Raw genomic sequence first — 22121 nt, forward strand, 5'->3', positions numbered from 1 at the left:
ACCACGCTTCGAATGATTTTTCCATCGTTCTACAATCCACAAAGCGGATTCATTAATGCCAGTGATGCCACCTATGTAAATTAATTGTTTTCAAATTGGAAAAATTGGTACAATTCCAATTCGAACTGTCAATCCATTATTTGTTGGTTCATCCATTGTTTGCCCTTGAATTAAACTGTGAACAATATGATCGAGCTTTTGGATTTTTAACCGTTTGTTAAGGCAAATTAAATACAAAGTGTAATAAAATGAGTAATTTCTTTGTAGCTGCAATTCAAAAATATAATGGAAAAAATAGAAAAGAAAAATTTTGCATGATCATAACAACAAACTAAAAGTGCGTTCACATGTACAGTGATTAGTAGTAAATCCACAAAGCTTAACCCACCCGTTCAGATATGGAATGTTATGGCGGATTCTTATAGAACTCGACAAAAGAAAACGAAATGAAGGAGTAAAATTTTTTGATATCTCGCTTAGTTTTCGAGATATTGAATAAAAAAAAGGCTGGAATTTAGAATAATGTATATTGGGCAATTTTTGCATTTGCAATGGTTTTAATATGGAAAGGAGTTCTACGCAAAAATACTGTGGATGGCGTAGCCGGAGTTGGACTGATGAGGGTTATTTTTTTAAAGCGCGGCCGAAGGCCGCCCACGCGAAAAGGAGCTCTACGCAAAAATACGGTGCATTGCGCAGCCGAAGTCGGGTTGATGAGGGTTATTTTTTTGAAGCGCGGCCGAAGGCCGCCTACGCGAAAAGGAGTTCTACGCAAAAATACGGTGGATTGCGTAGCCGGAGTCGGGTTGATGAGGGTTATTTTTTTAAAGCGCGGCCGAAGGCCGCCCACGCAAAAAGAAGTTCTACGCAAAAATACTGTGGATTGCGTAGCCGGAGTTGGACTGATGAGGGTTATTTTTTTGAAAGGCGGTCAAAGGCCGCCCATGCGATAAGGAGTTCTACGCAAAAATACTGTGTTAATTAATTTAATTTAATTTTAATTACTTTATTTTTTTTTGTGATACGCTTAATATCATTGTTTTTGTCCTCGGTTAATATCTCGAAAACTAAGCGAGATATCAAAAAATTTTACTCATTCATTTCGTTTTCTTTTGTCGAGTTCTATAAGAATCCGCCATTAAATTGCGGCGCCACGGAAACAGCAGTATTGCCATAATTAATTATCGATAACACAGGATTGTACAGAAAAAAGTATCTTGTTAATATAAAATTATTTTATAATCTCGGTTTTCGGGAGCGAAATTTTGCATGGCTAATTGTATGCCCTAATTTCTTTATTAATAAACCGATACTTAAAAAAAAAAGTATAGAGGGAGAGACCCGAAAGAGAATAAGAGTTAGAGAATGAATATATATCTAAATAAATTCACAAAATTTGCAGAAAATACAAATAGACCAAATTTACAAAAAACGGAGAAGGGTCGACCGGTGTGGGTAAACGCCAGACATAAACCGTGGCAACAACGCGCACTACTCCGAGCGTTTATCACCCGCACAAACGCAGCGATTCCAGGACCGCAGCAACGGCACAAATTACCGCAAGGCAATACCAATAAATCCGACGCCGGAATGGATAGCACTTTATAGTACGCACAAGCACTAGCCAGGAAACGGAAATAAGCGGCACCAAGGAAATAATAGGCACCAAAAAAAACAAAACGCCAAAAAATTGGGACCAAAAAACGCTCCAAGCAGTAGACACCAAGGAAATACAACGCCAAAAAGTAGACACCAAAACTATATTTCCTACAAGTTTGCACCAACAAACAAGCGCCAAAAAGTAGGCACTAGAAATTAGCAACCACAAGGAAAAACTCAGGAAAAATAGCCTAAAGTATACCTCTCTCCTTTTCCTCTACGTTATATCGTTTCATGGCCTTGAAATTTTACTCTCCATTCTCGCTCGTCCATCGACGCCTAAGAGGTTTCACTTCAAAAAAATTGAAATGAAAAAAGTGAAATTTCCGATACATCGAAATACTGAATACCAAATACGCTATTCCATCGATAGTATTGCATAACGTGATATTCATAAATATAAGAGCGGGTTCAATACCGATTCTAATAGTAATCCAAAATTTGTGTACTCGGTGGGCGAAGTGAATACGAAAATGCCCAACTTGAATGCATGGTACCTCAGAAGATAATTCACCATTTTTGAGGTGTTCTTTAACCTCCTCCATACAATAACTTTTTCCAAAACATCTTATTTTGCTTTAATTCTAAATTATCATTCTGGTTATTATATTTGTGTTCGGCAGCTAATTTCAATCATTTGTGATAAAAATTTGTGAAAACAACGGTTTGTTTATACATCGCTCTCTTTCTCTGTATAGCGTCATCCCACGGCAAGTAATGACTCTGTTGCCACGGCACATTCGTACTTCACTTTAGCAGCTCTCCTCCTTGTGTTTATTCTATGCTTTTGACGTGATAACGTCTTATAATTCGATTTAACAGGCTGCACGCACGAAAAAATGTGTCGTTACCTTGCTCATTACTGTTCATATGTAGTTACCTTGCTCTTACTGTTCATATGTAGTTACCTTGCTCATTGCCGTTACCAAAATGTGTCGTTACCTTGCTCATATGTAGTTACCTTGCTCATATTAGTGTTACCTTGCTCATATGTAGTTACCTTGCTCATATTAGTGTTACCTTGCTCATTGCATTGAATGAACTGCAAGCGAAAGCGCGGAAGGAACGACAAAGCAAACAAAGCAAACGAACGGCAACGTTCGACATCTTGCTCTCTCCTACTTAAGTGAGCGTATACATGTATGTATATGCGCATATGTACATATATAAATTCACGTATTTGTATTGGCATATGCCTTCTTATTGATTATTATTAATTTGATTTACTTGAAGAATTTAAAATAAAACCAAGTTTGTTAATAATACCTGTTGTTTTAATGTTATTATTATTATTTTTTTATTAATATATATCTGAAGGAAAAAATGTATGGTAATATTCACCATATCTATACTAATATTATAAAGAGGAAAACTTTGTTTGTTTGGTTGTAATGAATAGGCTCAAAAACTACTGGACCGATTTTAAAAATTCTTTCACCATTCGAAAGCTACATCACGAGTAACATGGATTATATTTTATTTTGGAAATAGGGCTCGAGATATAGGTCAAAACGTGGACCCGGGTAACCTTCGGATGTGTATGTACAATATGGGTATCAAATGAAAGCTGTTGATAAGTGCTTTAATACGGGGTAATTTTCATACCTATTGATGACTAGGGTCTGGAAATATATGCCAAAACGTGGACCCGCCGTGTCTTTGCACCGAATTAAACCAAACTTACACACATTGTTAAGTAGGTATTGAAGATGATTTCCGTATAGTTTGAATACCTATTGGTAGATAGGGTCTCGAGATATAGGTCAAAACGTTGACCCGGGTAACCTTCGGATGTGTATGTACAATATGGGTATCAAATGGAAGCTGTTGGTGAATGCTTTAGTTCAGAGTATTTCCATCCGCTCCGTGACTAGGGTCTCGAGATAGAGACCAAAACGTGGACCCTAGAATGTGTTTGTACAATATGGATATCAAATGGAAGCTGTTGATAAGTGCTTAAATACGGGGTAATTTTCATACCTATTGATGACTAGGGTCTCGAAATATATGCCAAAACGTGGACCCGGGTAACCTTCGGACGTGTATGTACAATATGGGTATCAAATGAAAGCTGTTGGTGAATGCTTTAGTACAGAGTATTTTTCATGCCGCTCCGTGACTGGGGTCTCGAGATATAGGTAAAAACGTGGACCCGGGTAACCTTTGGTTGTGTATGTACAATATGGGTATAAAATGAGAGCTGTTGATAAGTGCTTTAATACGGGGTAATTTGTTATGTTATGTAATGTTATGTTTTGTTATGTTATGTTATGTTATGTTATGTTATGTTATGTTATGTTATGTTGTGTTATGTTATGTTATGTTATGTTAGGTTATGTTATGTTATGTTATGTTATGTTATGTTATGTTATGTTATGTTATGTTATGTTATGTTATGTTATGTTATGTTATGTTATGTTATGTTATGTTATGTTATGTTATGTTATGTTATGTTATGTTATGTTATGTTATGTTATGTTATGTTATGTTATGTTATGTTATGTTATGTTATGTTATGTTATGTTATGTTATGTTATGTTATGTTATGTTATGTTATGTTATGTTATGTTATGTTATGTTATGTTATGTTATGTTATGTTATGTTATGTTATGTTATGTTATGTTATGTTATGTTATGTTATGTTATGTTATGTTATGTTATGTTATGTTATGTTATGTTATGTTATGTTATGTTATGTTATGTTGTGTTATGTTATGTTATGTTATGTAATGTTATGTTATGTTATGTTATGTTATGTTGTGTTGTGTTGTGTTGTGTTATGCTGTGTTATGTTATGTTATGTTATGTTATGTTATGTTATGTTATGTTAAAGTATATTATGTTATGTTAATGTTAACTCATTCTCTATATCCATACAAAATATCTATCAAACAAATAAAATTAAAATTTTCTTTTGAAAAATGCAACCATTCAATCAGTATTTTCTTATGACGTTATCACGTTAAACTATCGTCAGTAAACCGACTTTGCAGACAACCTCTTTTTATTATTACTCATATTATTCATCAGCTCGGTGACATACCTCCTAGAAAGTTTGATCCTAGAATAGTTATAAGTTACACGATGACTTTTCACGCAAAAAAAAGTCATCGTGTAAATGTACGAAGATTTTCCAAGACTTCTTTAAAAGAGAATGTGGAAAAAACCCATGGTGAAAAGTCATCATGTGCATTGGCTCTAACTTTCTTAATGGCTAAACTTTCAGAGACAATGATTTTAGAAGGGGGTGGAACAGTTCTTTGAAGACAATTTGATCTCTTCCACAATTCTTGAGGTATTCAGCAATCTCCTCACATATTCATTTAGTTCTCAATTTCTTTTTTGCTCCGATATTATAAAATATTTTGACGTGATAACGTCTTATAATTCGATTTAGCCGGCTGCACGCACGAAAAAATGTGTCGTTACCTTGCTCATTAGTGTTACATTGCTCATTTGTCGTTACCTTGCTCATTGCTGTTACCTTGCTCATTGCCGTTACCTTGAATGCACTGCAAGCGAAAGCGCGGAACGAACGACAAAGCAAACAAAGCAAACGAACGGCAACGTTCGACATCTTGCTCTCTCCTACTTAAGTGAGCGTATATATGTATGTATATGCGCATATGTACATATATAAATTCACGTATTTGTATTTGCATATGCCTTCTTATTGATTATTATTAATTTGATTCACTTGAAGAATTTAAAATAAAACCAAGTTTGTTAATAATACCTGTTGTTTTAATGTTATTATTATTTTTTGACGTGATAACGTCTAATAATTCTATGTAGCCGGCTGCACGCACCAAAAAATGCGTAGTTATCTTGCTCATGCGTCGTTACCTTGCTTGAACAGCATGTTATGATATGTTATGTTATGTTATGTTATGTTATGTTATGTTATGTTATGTTATGTTATGTAATGTTTTGTTATGTTATGTTATGTTATGTTATGTTATGTTATGTTATGTTATGTTATGTTATGTTATGTTATGTTATGTTATGTTATGTTATGTTATGTTATGTTATGTTATGTTATGTTATGTTAATATATGTTATGTTAAAGTATATTAATATATGTTATGTTAATGTTACCTCATTCTCTATATCCATACAAAATATCTATCAAACAAATAAAATTAAAATTTTCTTTTGAAAAATGCAGCAATTCAATCAGTATTTTCTTATGACGTTATCACGTTAAACTATCGTCAATAAACCGACTTTACAGACAACCTCTTTTTTTTTAAGTTATTATTCAGCGTTTGTTCACTATGCTTCATGGAGGTTTACTCTTTCATTTGTCCCGTTTTTGAAGTGAAAACTTCTTTAGAATCGTTGGGAGTGATTTGAGAAAAAGTGAAACGAAAAAAGCGACACTCTTGGCTACGAATATTACATATACACGTAGCGAAGAACTAAATAACTTTTCGGCCAGCGCCGACAGCATGGCGCGATAGCCGAGCGGCTAGCAATGTGAGCTTCCGATCCAAAATCCTTGGTTCGAATCACAAGAAAAAAATTTTTTTATACAGTTATTTTATTTTATTTTATGATATGTTTATGAGGAGCTTTTTTTCATGGCAGAAATACACTCGGTGTTTTGCCATTGCCTGCTGAGGGGTGAGCGCTATTAGAAAAATAGTTTTCCTTAATTTTGGTGTTTTCACCGAGATTCGAACTGACGTTCTCTCTGTGAATTCTGAATAGTAGTCACGCACCAACCCATTCGGCTACGGCGTTTGTTTAATTTTACTGATGCAAAAATGAGGAAAAATATATGAATAAAGTTTGCTTACTGTTTACACATTTTCCAAAGATGACGGAGAACCAAAAACAAAAGTCGATTTTCAAACAAATACGAGTGCATATGTGTAATTGTGTTAGAGTTTCGGTCACGCCCCAGCAAAACCTGCGTGCATATGTGTTTGTAACATTCAAAAAAATGTAATTGTGTTAGAGTTTCGGTCACGCAGGTTTTGCTGGGGACGCTCATAATAGCAACCGCGTGTGTATTTTTATATTCGTAAATATTTTCATTTTTAAATATTTACCGCAATTATGCCGAAAAATAATGCAGAAAAGTGTCGTGAATATGGACAGAAAAAAAAATCAATAAATAGCATCACGGAATTCATTCACGAAAATTTCATAAAGTATACACCAGAAGTATCGCGGATACTTAGAAAAGATTACGATAAAGTTCCAATGATTTTAAGTGGCGATTTTAACGTAAATTTTGCATTGGACACAGCGGTTCCTTTAATTGACGTTCTCAATACAACATTCAATTTAAAAATGTGTAACAATCGCACTGAATCGACAACACGATCAAAAACAACCATTGACGCGGTATTTCAAAGATATGTTGACAACATCGAAACCAAAGCATTTGTATCATATTTTAGCTATCATAAGCCACTCTTATCATTTGTTGAAATTGAAAACATTGAGGATGAATAATAATAAAATGAAGAACATAAAATATGAACTTTATAGCAATATTATAATGAACCTATAATTATCCCGCTCCTAATGCTGCTTTCGTCTTATTCTCTCTCAGTTTGTTTTACGGAAGGTTTCACTTCTATCGCGTCTAACCGTTAGACTGGTATTTTTTTTTTGTAATTCAAACTGGATCCAGTCGAAACTATCAAAGTAGTGGCATTAGACCAACAACAACGTTTTGTATAATACGTTACAATTCACGACAAAGGAAGATAGAGTAATGACAAGGCGAATTGAGTATCTATCCCCAATAGTGCCGTGTGTTAAATTGCTTGCGTTTTTATACGGAAGGCGCCGTGGCAAGAAAGTGTGTGTGTGTGCATATAATTTCTTGTGTTTGGTTGTTTCCATTGCTTTCCCCTACTTTTCTTCTTCAGAAACAAGTAATTCGTATTCCTTTTGCTTGTTGTTGTTGTAGCAGCATGAACATTCCCTATACTTACATAAGGTGAATGCTGCTGGAGTGACAGTGGATATAAATCCGGGTCGTTTCGGTAACGTTGAACCGACCGTCGTGGAAACGGCCTTTTGCTTGTCTATTTTGCCGCTCTTACGACACTGCGAATTCGGAAAGCGCAATCGCTATTCTATCATTTTTGGGGTAGTGTAAAATAGAAACGGCTATTCGAAATTTCATTTTATGCTGGCATCCTAATGTACAAGGCGAAATAAAAAACAAATCAGCCTTGACTTGAATGACGGTATACAGAAAACAGAAGGTGCGCCCTTCCGAAAACAGCTACTTTATTTTCGCGATTTCACCACCGATGACATAATCTTTTCAAGCAAACAAACAAAAGTTAGAGATATTACTTGTTTGTGAAAATTCAGTGAATGGTTTGGTCACATTGTAATATGGAGATTCCTGATTTTTAAATTAAATAAACAAATAATTAAGTGCCGCGAGTTAAATTATGAAACAAGAATTACAACAATACCACCATATGCGTTTTTTTTGGCGATGACGCCGTGACAAAGAAATGTGTGTGTGTTTATAATTTCTATTCTTTGGCAGTTTCCATTGCTTTCGCTTACTCATACAACCACATAAAGAGGAAAAAAGAAAGGGCATAAACAAATGGCACATTACACGGCGAATCTATTAGAGGTGGCGTTGGTAAATTAGCTGATTTGTGTTTTTTCTTTCGCTGTGTCCATGTAGCTGTCATCACAGAATAAAACGAGACGAATTAATTTTTTGTTTTCTACTTCGCCAATACCTCGCCCTGACAATCAAACGTACTAAACATTGTTGTTGGTCTAGTGCCACCACCTTCAATAAATGCGACTTGGAACATTAACTCGGACTTTGTTAAACGCTCCTATGTGAACGCTTGACAGTGGTTCATAAATACCAAACATTAAACTAAAGTTTATGGTGTAATGTTAACATCATATAAAATATTAAGCAAAGACTGAACGTGTCGTATTCTGTGTGAGCATCCCTATTGCAACTGTTTACGTGAAACTTTACTTTTAATTCGAATATTTGGCAACACCAAGAAAAGATCAGCTGTTCGTGTTAAATTAAGTTTAAAATTTCTACATGGAAATATTTTCCTTTTTTTACAATATTGTATATCAAGATTAGCAACAAGTGAAAATGGAAGACGCAGAACTTACGCGGTAATTACTTATTTTCTTAGTATAACGCACACTTAGTTAAATAATTGAAATGTTTCACAGGTTGGCCATAGCAGAAATTGTGCGTGAAATGGGAGAACTCAAGGAACCCCAAGTGCAAGAGAGAAAAATAAATCCGATCGCAAAGCCCAATAAGCGCTTCCTTGGACGCACATTGAACTCTGTGTTATCGCATAACAAGCGTGAAAATGATCGAACTCAGGAAAACTGTAGAAAGAAGTTGAAGGAACTCGACGAAAGGCGCAATGAAAGTAAACCAATGAGGTCCAGTAATCGCTCTGCCAGTCGTGAACTTGTATTGAGTACCTCCACAGAAGAGGATCGTACCAAATACTTAAAAAAAAGTAGGAAAAGAGATAAAAAATCAAAATCTAAAAAATATAAGAAACGGAAAAAAGTCAGAGATGAAAGTAAAAGACGTAAATCTAGTAGATATGATAGCAGCGACAGCTGCAGCAGTAGTAGTCGAAGTACAAGTCGTAGTAGAAGTCGCAGTAGATGTGGTAGAAGTCGTAAAACATACAAAGATCTGAAATCACGTGTGAACGTGAATGAAGAAGAAGGGGAACAGACGCATTGTGAGCCTGATATGGATGCTGCCCTACAATTAGAAGCAGCTTTAATGAATAATAGCTATAGACAACATCAAATACATCAACTTTTATATTATAGTGCCCTTATGGCGGGCAACGAAACTCTCGAAATTGATACTTTGCAGGAGGAATTGCAAATAAGTGACGCGGATATCTTGGAACCGCAAGTAGATATAAAATCTATTTCAAGCGCAGTCTCAAATTTAGAAGAAAGTGACTCTGAAGCTAGTGAAATTTTGCAAATAAGTTTATCCTCAGCTACGTCTACTAGTAGTAAAGCTCGAAGTAGTAAAAACTTGCGGAGAAAGAATGTGAAAGAAAAGGAGAGTAAAAAGAAGAGTGAATTAAGTGACAGTTCCAGTGGAGTTATCTGGGAACTGGATTCGGAAAGTTCAAAAGGTTGTACCTACTCAAAAGAAGGACATCTCAATGAGAAACAGGAATCGAATAATGAATGCATCTGTATAGGTTCGGAAACTGACACGGATACAGATAACGAAACTGATTCGGATAATACGACTAGCGACACAGAAAGCGGATCGGAAAATGCGACTAATGTACCTAACAATGTTTGTCATACTGCGACGGAAACTGTTACGCTATTGAGTTCTTCTGACAGTGAAGTTGAAATCGTGACTGATAGCAATGCCAATTCCTCTGCACAAGGAAGCACTGGCATAGACTCGGCAGCAATAGCGGCGTATTCAACAGCAAATTTATTAAACTCACTAGAAAATGTTACTGATACCGATAGTTTGCCTTCACTAGTAAAAGACACAACAGTTTTTGATGTGTCTTCCAAGTTGATTTTAACATCTCCACAGCAAACCACAACAAATCCTATAGGAGAACCGTCCATAGAAGGAGTAGCTGAAGAATCATCACATGTAACAGATCTGGGGACATCCTTTACAATTTCCACTGAGTGTATACTGTCAGATGCCCTAGCTTCAGCCACAGATGTAAATGTGTTTACTGCCGAGAGTAAATCAACAATAGAAGATGTCACAATATTATCGGCGGATATAGACAAATTCGCAACGGAATCTCAACCGCCTACAGAAAGAATGGGCTTAGAGCACGCGCAAAAGGAAGAAGCGATTGTGGAAGAATCAGAGTCTCTGGAAGACTCGGAATCTCAACCGACTGCAGGAAGAATATGCTTAGAGCATGCGCAAGAGGTAAACACTACGATTGTGGAAGAATTAGAGTCGCAGGAAGGCTCAGAATCTCAACCGACTGCAGGAAGAATATGCTTAGAGGGCGCGCAAAAGGAAGAAGCAATTGTGGAAGAATCAGAGTCTCTGGAAGACTCGGAATCTCAACAGACTACAGAAAAAATATGCTTAGAGGGCGCGCAAAAGGAAGAAGTAATTGTGGAAGAATCAGAGTCACTGGAAGACTCGGAATTTCAACCGCCTACGGAAAGAATATGCTTAGAGCATGCGCAAAAGGAAGAAGTAATTGTGGAAGAATTAGAGTCGCAGGAAGGCTCAGAATCTCAACAGCCTACAGAGAGAATATGGTTAGAGCAAGCGCAAGAGGTAAACACTACGATTGTGGAAGAATCAGAGTCTCTGGAAGACTCGGAAAATCAACAGACTACAGAAAAAATATGCTTAGAGCACGCCCAAGAGGTAAACACTACGATTTTGGAAGAATTAGAGTCTCGGGAGGAAATCACCGCATTCACAGTGACTAATGAGTCATCGAATAGTAATATAATTGCTACAGGCTCTACATCATCATTAGGAAATGTCACAATAGCCTCGGTAGATATAGGCAAATTAGCATTAGAATCTTTGACCACGACATACTCAGAAGAAACTAAGCCAACAAAAGGGACTACCCCTGATGCAGATCTATCAGTATCGGAATCGAACTGTGGCGAAGTTGTGATGGAATCAATGGGCGTATCAGTAGCCAAAACTCCCCTGAATTTATCAGTCTCACATAATTCAGATTCATCATTTAATTCTCCTTCGAAAACGTCAGCTTCACCACTTCCAACAGATTTAGAGTCAGATGCAATCCAAAATGAAAATAAACCCGGAATCGTTCCATCTGAGTTGTACGATAGACAAGTTTCCTCTTTAGATAATTTAGCGAATTCTGCGCCTTCCTGATTGACCATCATTAAGACACAATTCGTTCTACCTGAAGAATCAATGGCATTGCAGTGTATTATATTTATGAATGTATTTATGTATTTAGTAAAATGGTATATTTAAAAATTAATCGTTTGATTAAAATATTGTTACTTAAACAGTTTCAATAAAATTATTTGATTCAAGTAATTCCTAGGAAGAGTGGTGGAAAATCCGCTACAGAAGTACATACATATGTACATATGTGTGTATGTGGAAAATAGCAATTTGTTCTCGGGATTTCGAAGGAACAACACGTCTGAAAGTGCAGCAATTACACAAAAAGGAATTAGAAAATAATGAATCTAGAACAAAGAGGGTAGATGGATCAATATTAGAAAGTCTAAACATAGAAATGAGTGCCCCATAATAATAATAAAATATTTGGATTTACATATTCAATTAAAGCTAAAAGAACGCGTACGCTATATCTGTAAAACAAAACGGTACAATATGCTTTCTTAAGAGAATATGTATGTATATATAAAAATTGCCACGTCTCTAACAATTAGTATGAATGACGTTATAATAAAACCCCATTTTACGTGCATCAATGTATACATACATGTTGTGACGTGACCAAGTAGCTACCCTGCAAGAACAGTGCCAGCTATTTGACCGATCATATGACGGTCACTGCTGATAGAAATGTTCGACAACGCCCAGAGAAAAGTTTCTATCATATTGGCCCTTATTATGAGCAACATTCGATCTTCGACTATAGTCGAAAGTGCTGATCGAACGAATTTTCATTTGGTATTATGGTGCTCATTCGTTGAAGAATAGGACTATTGTGAATTTCGATCGCTCGACGCATTTACAGTAGATAATTTTTTCTCAGCTGATACAGCAAATCAAAATAAAAGAAAAACCGATTGTGTTGAAATTCTTTGCTAATAACATTTTTAAAAGTTAAAATAAGTATTTTTTGGGAAAATGAGTACAACGGAGTTGTGGTTCGACGATTCATCGGTCGATGAAAGATTAGTGGACCTAGCTGGGTGTAGAAAACAGCTGAGGGGCGCATCCAATCCCCTAGAAATGGCTTCCACTGAGTAAGTTTAGTATTTTCAAAATATGTTGACGTACTTAATATTACAGAAATTTCCTTACAGTTTTTTAAAGAACTTTAGACTATCTAAAGAGGCGTTTATGAACCTACTGTCCAATACAGAAAACCAGTTGCAGCAGTGCACCCGAACCAAGAGCTCTTCACTATTCTCCAAAAAAAGCAACACAAATTATTAATGTGTGTGTAGCTTTGCACAACATTTGCTTGTTTTATAATGTTCAACTTCCGGATGAAGAGTTATCCGATGTGACCCTCAACGATGATGCTGAAGATATTGAAGTGGAGTCAAATAACGGAGAAGCACAAAACATAAGAAATGAAATTTTGAGAATATTATAGAAAAATCTAAAAAGTATTAAATAGAAACCTTTACGCCACAGTTTCTGTTTTATTTTTGTTATAAATTTTCTTTATTCAATTATTCGTCAAAAAAATATGTATTTCAGTTCCTCTACGTATTTCAGCCCATACCTGCCAAGGGAAAACAAAAATGTATTTCTATAAATATCACAAAAAAAAACCATTATTAAGATTAATCCATTTTGCTGCCGTTCTCATTGGTGGTCCCAAGCAATTCAGCTCCGTTGTAAATTCCTCCCATTTTTTTGCTGCTTGAACTTTGGTGCAAATCTCTTTTGCGAATTGTGGATTTGCCTTTCTAATTGTTGTTTGGTACTCACGACTTTCGACCTGCATAAAATTAATTAGTATATATTTATTATTTGGTTACTAGAAAACCATAAATAATCGCAAACAACTTACATTTTAACAAGTTTTCCCACAATACGCTGCACAATCGAAAGCAAAATTGCATTCGACTCTAAATTCGGTAAACAACGAAAATTTCGATAGGGTTGCACCGCTCATAATACCAAATTGACATTCGATTTTCGATCTTCGACAACCAGCGAATATCGAAGATCGAATGTAACTCATAATAGGGGCAATTATTAATGCGATTTTAGCTTAATAATTTTTCTTAGAAATGTGAATCATAACGGTATCGTCAATTTCAATTTCTAGCACTCAGGACAGAAAACCAGTGACAATTTTTAAGTTTTACGTGTTGAAATGCTACTTTATAAAAGCAACCCTAGCAATGCATATGTTCATGTTCGAATTGTCGAACATAAGTATTAATAAGAAAGCACATTAATTTTAAACTTGTTTCGAATGTAACCACCACTTGCGTTCTGTCAATAAAAGCATCAAGTCATAAGTGCACAACGAATTAAGTGCACGCATAAAATCAACAGGTTATGGGCCCAGGTACAAATTCCTGGAATCCAAGTAAAGTGTATTGTTAAATTAAAAGTGTCAAGATGAGTTCTTCGCTTTTTAACATTGAGAAGTTGGACGAATCCAACTATGACTCTTGGAGTATACAGCTAAAGAGTGTGCTAGTTCATCAGGAACTATGGTCAGTAGCGTCGGGGGTAACACCATGTCCAGAAGCAGCTGAAGATGACAAGAATGTGGTGGCATGGAAGGTCAAAGACGAAAAGGCCACAGCGACAATTATATTGAGCATAACACCGATGCAGATAGCGTATGTAAAGAACTGTAAGACGTCCAGCGAGGCATGGAATACTCTTCGTGATATTCATAGGCCAAAGGGACCTGTACGCAAAGTAACTTTATTTAAGCGTTTACTTGGAATGCGTATGAAAGATGGTGAGTGCGTTCAAGAATATGTGTGTAAATTTACATCAGTGGCTGAAAAGCTAGAAGAAATAGGAGTTAGTCTCCAAGAAGAATTTTTCGTGATAATGCTTCTTGCAAGCTTGCCAAAATCCTTCGAGAATTTGGTTGTAGCATTAGAATCTCGTGACGAATTACCCAAGCTTAGTGCTATAAAGATAAAGTTAATAGAAGAAGGAGAACGTCGTAATTGTAGTAGTGTGGAAAACACCGAAAGTACCGTGCAAGCATTTATGGTTCGAGAAAATTCTAGCAAAATGCGTAGTTCGACGAATTCAAATTCAAACGAAATCAATATGCGGCAAGCATTTGCAGCGAAGTCGACGCAGGGTAGCGGCAGAGAAAAGAGAAACGTTAATTTCAAAAATGTTACTTGCTATGGTTGTGGGCAGAAGGGCCACATAAAAAGCAATTGTCCGAAATCAAACAAGTTCGTGAATTCAACGAAAGAAGATTCAGCGAAGAAGCGTCAACAACAATGTTCGTTCACTGCTTTAGGTGCAACAGACTTCGACACGTTCGGTAGCGGAAAGAAATGGTGCTTAGACAGTGGTGCGACTGCGCATATGTGTTGTGACCGTACGTTGTTTTCGAACTTCGTGAATCATACAGAATCGATCGCATTGGCAGGTGACTACAGCATTCGTGCCGAGGGTAAAGGCGATGTTAAAATACAAACTGGCATGTGTGATTTAAAATTGAAAGATGTTTTGTACGTTCCTTGTATGAGAGGCAATTTTATATCAGTTGGCCGTGCCGTCGAAATGGGTTGCGCAGTAAACTTCAGCAAAAAATATGCAACGGTGACAAAGAACGGTAATGATATCTTACGACTTAAACAAAGCAACAACTTGTTCATGTTTGAAAGTAAGCGCAGCAGTTGTTTTGGTGCCATGCAAAAGCAAGCAATCATATGGCATAATAGGTATGGGCACTTGAATTATACCAGCTTGAACGAACTTGCACACAAATCTTTAGTTCATGGGATGGAAAAAATAAGTTTCTCCGAAAAGCCAGTATGTAGGACATGTATGTTATGCAAAATTCATACACAACCGTTTCCAAATACGAATGAGCATAGATCAAAGAATTTGCTAGATTTGGTGCATACGGATGTATGTGGGCCTTTTGATACACCATCGCTAGGTGGATCAAAATATTTTCTGACATTCATAGACGATATGTCAAGAAGAATATTTGTCTATTTTATAAAATCAAAAGCTGAGGTGTTCAACAAATTTGTCGCATTTTGTACTATGGTTGAGCGACAAACAGGTAATCGTATTAAGGCGGTAAGAAGCGACAACGGCGGTGAATATATAAATAAACAGTTAAATGATTTTTTCGAGAGTCGAGGCATTATACGTCAATTGACAGTTCCCTACACTCCGCAGCAAAACGGGGTAGCGGAAAGGGCCAACCGCACGTTGGTTGAAATGTCCAGAAGTTTGCTGGTGCATTCGGGTATGCCCGATTCGTTGTGGGCAGAAGCGGTAGCGACGGCAGCGTATTTGCGCAATCGTGCGCCGACCAGAGCGCTCAGTAATGAAACGCCTTATGAGGCGTGGTATGGCAGGAAACCATCAGTGCAGCACTTAAAAGTATTTGGTTCGGTAGCGGTGGCGTTGGACAAAACGCATCATAAGAAATTCCAACAAAAAGGCAAGCAGTATGTAATGGTTGGATATTCTTTGGTGTCAAAGGCATATAGGCTATATGATGCAGAGTTGCGGCAAGTAGTCGAAAAGCGGGATGTGTTGTTCGATGAGGCAAGTTGCGTTGAAGGATCTGGTAGTAACGGAATAATGTTTGATTTTGAGTGCAAGCGGCAAGTTCAGATAGAAGCCAATAACAAAAACAACAAATCTGGTGACACAAGGGAAGTAGTTAATGAAAAAGACAGCAGCTGTGAGAGTGACGCGAATGACAGCGATGATGGTGTTAGAGAAATCAGCAGCGAAAATGACGAATTTCTAAGTGCTGATGAGCAGCAGGTGAAGCGTGGACCAGGAAGGCCGATGCTGGTTCGGACAGGTATGCCAGGTCGTCCCAAGAAGAAATTTAACGTATTGAATGCTATGGACACGAATGAAATAGAAGTACCAGAATCATATGAAGCAGCAATGGCTGGTAAGCAAGCGGATATCTGGAAAAAGGCGATGGATAGGGAGCACCAGGCTCTCACTTCAAATCAGACTTGGTCATTGGTAGATGTGCCTAAGGGGCAATCGGTAATCGGCTGCAAATGGGTGTATAGCATCAAAAGAGACAAACACGGCAACATTGATCGTTATAAGGCGCGTTTGGTGGCGAAAGGCTGTTCGCAGAAGTTTGGCGTAAATTATGAAGACACTTTTTCTCCGGTGTGTCGTTTCGAAACGGTACGATTATTATTAGCGTTAGCGGTAGAGCTGAAAATGTATATACATCAGATGGATGTGTGCACAGCGTATCTCAATAGTGAGCTTAACGATGTCGTTTATATGAAGCAGCCAAAAGGGTATTGCAGCGGTAATAATCAGCAAAAGGTTTTGCGGTTAAATAAAGCGATTTACGGTCTAAAGCAAAGTGGTAGAGAATGGAATTCCAAGCTGGATGCGACGTTGCGTGATTTGGGTTTCATTCAGTGCGAGAGCGAGCGATGTCTTTATAAGAAAGATGTAGAAGGTAATCTTTGCCTAATACTTGTATATGTAGATGATCTCCTTCTAGCGTGCCAGTCAAAAGAAGTTATAATGAAAGTCAAAAGTAACATATACGAAAAGTTTGACTGCGTTGACAAAGGTTCGGTACAGATGTTTTTGGGCATGCAGATTGAGCGAGATGGAGAACTGGGTGATATATCGGTTGGACAATCACAGTACATCAAAGATTTGTTGCGACAGCATCGTATCGATTCATGCAGACCGGCATCGACACCACTGGACGCAGGTTTCCAGGTCGCGTGTGACAGCGAAAACTGTAAGAGGGTTGACGGAACGTCTTATCAGTCTACAATTGGGGCGCTGATGTGGCTAGCGTTATCTACGAGACCAGACATCTTTCACTCAGTATCGAAATTGGCGCAGCGTAATAAGGATCCGCATAGTGAACATATGGCAGGTATTATCCATGTGTTACGGTATTTAGCAGCTACAACCGATATGAAGTTACATTATCGTGCATGCAAGCAACCATTGAAAGGGTATGCTGACGCGGATTGGGGTGGCGATAGAGTTGACCGCAGGTCTTATACCGGCTACGTGTTCCTTCTGGCTGGTGGTCCGATATCCTGGAAGTCGGAAAAACAGGACTGCGTCGCCTTAAGTAGTACCGAGGCGGAATATTTATCTATGTCATCTGCAGCAAAGGAGGTGTTACACCTGCGACGTATTATCATCGAAATTGGTTGTGGCGATGCGAACACACCAACTATGTTATTTGGAGACAACCTCAGTGCTCAACACCTTGCAAAGAACCCTGTGCACCATGCAAGGACGAAACACATTGACATTAGATATCACTTCGTGAGAAATATTGTTGAGAGAGGCGACATTAAATTAGAATATGTATCAACTAATGAAATGATAGCAGATATATTAACGAAGAATTTGTCAAAAAAGAAACACAATGAATTTTTGGAATTGTTAAGCCTTAAGTAATGTACAAATAATTTTGTAAGAACATCTGCATTGAGGAGGGCTGTTGAAATGCTACTTTATAAAAGCAACCCTAGCAATGCATATGTTCATGTTCGAATTGTCGAACATAAGTATTAATAAGAAAGCACATTAATTTTAAACTTGTTTCGAATGTAACCACCACTTGCGTTCTGTCAATAAAAGCATCAAGTCATAAGTGCACAACGAATTAAGTGCACGCATAAAATCAACATTACGAACAGCTAATATTTTGTTTACATTGCATTGAAGGCTTTGGGGGAGAGAGGATGGCGGCCGACCGATGGCTAATTAAATTTACCTTAACCGTTTCAAACCATTGATAAATTCATCAGGTGTGTGATATCTAAACCTGTGTAGCAAAAGAGAAAAAATGAAGAAAAAGTTTTTTCTAATAGCGGTCACCCCTCGGCAGGCAATGACAAACCTCCGAGTGTATTTCTGCCATGAAAAAAGCTCCTCATAAAAAATATTTGCCGTTCGAAGTCAGCTTAAAACTGTAGGGCCCTTCATTTGTGGAATCACATTAAGATGCACACTACAAATAGGAGGAAGAGCTCGGTCAAACATCCAAAAAGGGTGTAAGCGCCAATTATATATATATATATATATATAAGCTCCCTCGAGCGACTTCGAACCAACCGTGCTCAGAAGGATCTCGCGACTTTACACGTTTGCGGACTAACTTAGCGCTCGACGAATTGACGTGAAACTTATCTTTTCGGGAGCAGACCACAGGCTTTCAAGGGATTTCAGTCTTCTCCTTTCACGATGAAATCGTCTCGACGACCGCTGTCTAGGGGTCCCCAGAAACCAAACGAGCCATGTATCGAAGTACTCTGATACAGTTGGGAGAAAAGTCAGGCGTTGTCCGACTGATTTCCAGCTCACCAACAATGAGCCCAGGGCCTTAATTGCAGCTTGGCTGTCGGAGTAGATGTTTATCTCCCTCATAGCAGTTAGCAACAAATCTACAGCTTATTTCATTCGTTCTGATTTCAAAAATACCTCCACTGCTCACCCACGGCTGACAGATCAGGACTACGTCGGCTTCACCTTGCTCAACGTAGCAGCGGATGCTGCCTTAGAGTGCTGAAGGTTTATCTGAAGAATATTCATCTTCGATAATCCTCTCCAATACCCCAAGGTCAGCGCCTTCATTATCCGAAAACAGAAGCTTCTCATCCTCCGCCCTGTCGAAAAATTGTCTAATACTGAAGACTGCCCCCGTTTAAGAGAGGTACTGCCACCATCCGCCATGACGGATTCAACATACTACATATGCCAACGTGAGCTTCATACACCATGGGTCTATCACCGTCAAGCACCTTCGGAACTGCAGCAACATCCCTCCCGGCATCGGTTTGGTCAACTTTTATGACTACTCTCTCGAAGCCATAGGTAATGATCCCTTTAATTTCATCGAGAGACCAGCGAGAGTTGGGGTTTGCCGAAAAGATCCCTCGGATCTTAATTATCTTTCAGGAAGATTTCCTACATCTCCCCCGAGGGGAGCCAGACACAGGCACGTAGATGTAGAGGTAGATCCTTTGTGCCCACCGCGTCCAGCTTAGCTCTCTTTCACACCTCCCTAATAAAGGTACTGCCGCCCTGAGCATAAAAGCCGATTGTACAGTGGCGCATATAATCCGCTTGAAAGTAATAAAGAGCCACCCGGTACTCACACAGCCCGGTTTAGGACCTGGGTTCTCCCTTACCACCTTCATAACAAAAGCGGATGCCTTTCCTCCCTGGGTATAGTGCCGCCTTCTCTACCCTTGCCGCAACCCCAAGCATGATAGACACGCTCTCCTTAGGTTAGGTTAGGTTTGGCAGCCGCATCGAACATAGAGACAACGAGCCACTTAGAGCGCGAAATGGGTCCGTTGTGAGCCGCGGGGGCTGGGCTACATTTACCTCTCCATATTGAACCATCCTGAACTTTTGACAAAGCGTAAAAGGTTGCTGATACCTAAAGTGTATATGTAGATTATCTATATTCGTTAAGAAGTAGGATTTTAAAAGTCGGTTCCTGCTTCTAGCTAGAGCTGGGCATGTGCAGAAAAGGTGTTGAATTGTTTTCAACTCCTCCTCATTTCTGCAGCTACGACAGAAATCGTGCGTGTAAACGCCTAATCTCCTTGCATGATTTCCTATGAGACAATGTCCTGTGAGGGCCCCTACTAAGGTCCTGATTTGAAGTCTACTCAGTTTTATAATACTCTTGGACAGACGTAAATTTAGCCTTGGCCATGTTTGCATAGCACTGATTAGTGCATCCTTAACGAGAATCTTACAAGTTGCGAGAGGTATCTACTTGTATCTGGCATACCGGTACCTTCCCTTGCAAGTTGGTTTGCCATACAGTTCCCTGGTATATTCCTGTGACCTGGAACCCAACATAAGATTATACGACGATATTGTTTGGCCATCTCATTTAGAGATTGGCGACAACGTAAGACACTCCTTGATGTTGTTTGGAATGCATCCAGGGCTCGAAGGCAACTTGGCTGTCTGATAGAATGCAGATATCCGTTGATGATATTCTGTTTATCTTTAGCCATTTTAAGGCTTCACGAATAGCATTTATTTCCGCCTCTCCTTAGCGACATCTCTAATGATTTAGGCAGTCCACCACCAGACCTTGGTCCCTTTACGAGGGAAGCTACCTTACTTTTTGAAGTGAAAACTTCTTTAGAATCGTTGGGAGTGATTTGAGAAAAAGTGAAACGAAAAAAGCGACACTCTTGGCGACGAATATTATATATAAACGTAGCGACGAACTAAATAACTTTTAGGCCAGCGCCGACAGCAAGGCCGAGCGGCTAGCAATGTGAGCTTCCGACCCAAAATTCTTGGTTCGAATCACAAGAAAAAAAATTTTTTTATACAGTTATTTTATTTTATTTTATGATATGTTTATGAGGAGCTTTTTTTCATGGCAGAAATACACTCGGTGTTTTGCCATTGCCTGCTGAGGGGTGAGCGCTATTAGAAAAATAGTTTTCCTTAATTTTGGTGTTTTCACCGAGATTCGAACTGACGTTCTCTCTGTGAATTCTGAATAGTAGTCACGCACCAACCCATTCGGCTACGGCGTTTGTTTAATTTTACTGATGCAAAAATGAGGAAAAATATATGAATAAAGTTTGCTTACTGTTTACACATTTTCCAAAGGTGACGGAGAACCAAAAAAAAAAGTCGATTTTCAAACAAATACGAGTGCATATGTGTAATTGTGTTAGAGTTTCGGTCACGCCCCAGCAAAACCTGCGTGCATATGTGTTTGTAACATTCAAAAAAATGTAATTGTGTTAGAGTTTTGCTCACGCAGGTTTTGCTGGGGACGCTCATAATAGCAACCGCGTGTGTATTTTTATATTCGTAAATATTTTCATTTTTAAATATTTACCGCAATTATGCCGAAAAATAATACAGAAAAGTGTCGTGAGTATCAACAGAAAAAAAAAATCAATAAATAGCATCACGGAATTCATTCACGAAAATTTAATAAAGTATACACCAGAAGTATCGCGGATACTTAGAAAAGATTACAATAAAGTTCCAATGATTTTAAGTGGCGATTTTAACGTAAATTTTGCATTGGACACAACGGTTCCTTTAATTGACGTTCTCAATACAACATTCAATTTAAAAATGTGTAACAATCGCACTGAATCGACAACACGATCAAAAACAACCATTGACGCGGTATTTCAAAGATATGTTGACAACATCGAAACCAAAGCATTTGTATCATATTTTAGCTATCATAAGCCACTCGTATCATTTGTTGAAATTGAAAACATTGAGGATGAATAATAATAAAATGAAGAAAATAAAATATGAACTTTATAGCAATATTATAATGAACCTATAATTATCCCGCTCCTAATGCTGCTTTCGTCTCATTCTCTCTCAGTTTGTTTTACGGAAGGTTTCACTTCTATCGCGTCTAACCGTTAGACTGGTATTTTTTTTTTCATATCTAAATACTTTATATTCTTCTTTGCATCAATATATATTTTTTTATGTTCGAATTTTATTCGAAGATGAAATCCTCTACTATATTAAAACTTTATCTTGACTTAGCAACTCTCTTATAATTCGTTGACGTTGCGCTGTCAGCTGATT

The 22121-nt window shown here is 37.9% G+C and overlaps 1 protein-coding gene across 1 annotated transcript; it reads left to right on the top strand.

Moving 5' to 3' along the window:
• The first annotated feature begins 8686 nt into the window (after positions 1-8686).
• LOC129238892 (serine-rich adhesin for platelets) lies at positions 8687-11649 on the top strand. Its single transcript, XM_054874118.1, has 2 exons — positions 8687-8797; positions 8858-11649. Exons 1-2 carry the CDS (start codon positions 8775-8777, stop codon positions 11532-11534), a joined length of 2700 nt encoding a protein of 899 aa, XP_054730093.1. The 5' UTR covers positions 8687-8774; the 3' UTR covers positions 11535-11649.
• The last annotated feature ends 10472 nt before the right edge of the window (positions 11650-22121 follow it).

This window comes from Anastrepha obliqua, chromosome 2 (assembly GCF_027943255.1).
Source record: "Anastrepha obliqua isolate idAnaObli1 chromosome 2, idAnaObli1_1.0, whole genome shotgun sequence".
Lineage (NCBI taxonomy): Eukaryota > Metazoa > Arthropoda > Insecta > Diptera > Tephritidae > Anastrepha > Anastrepha obliqua.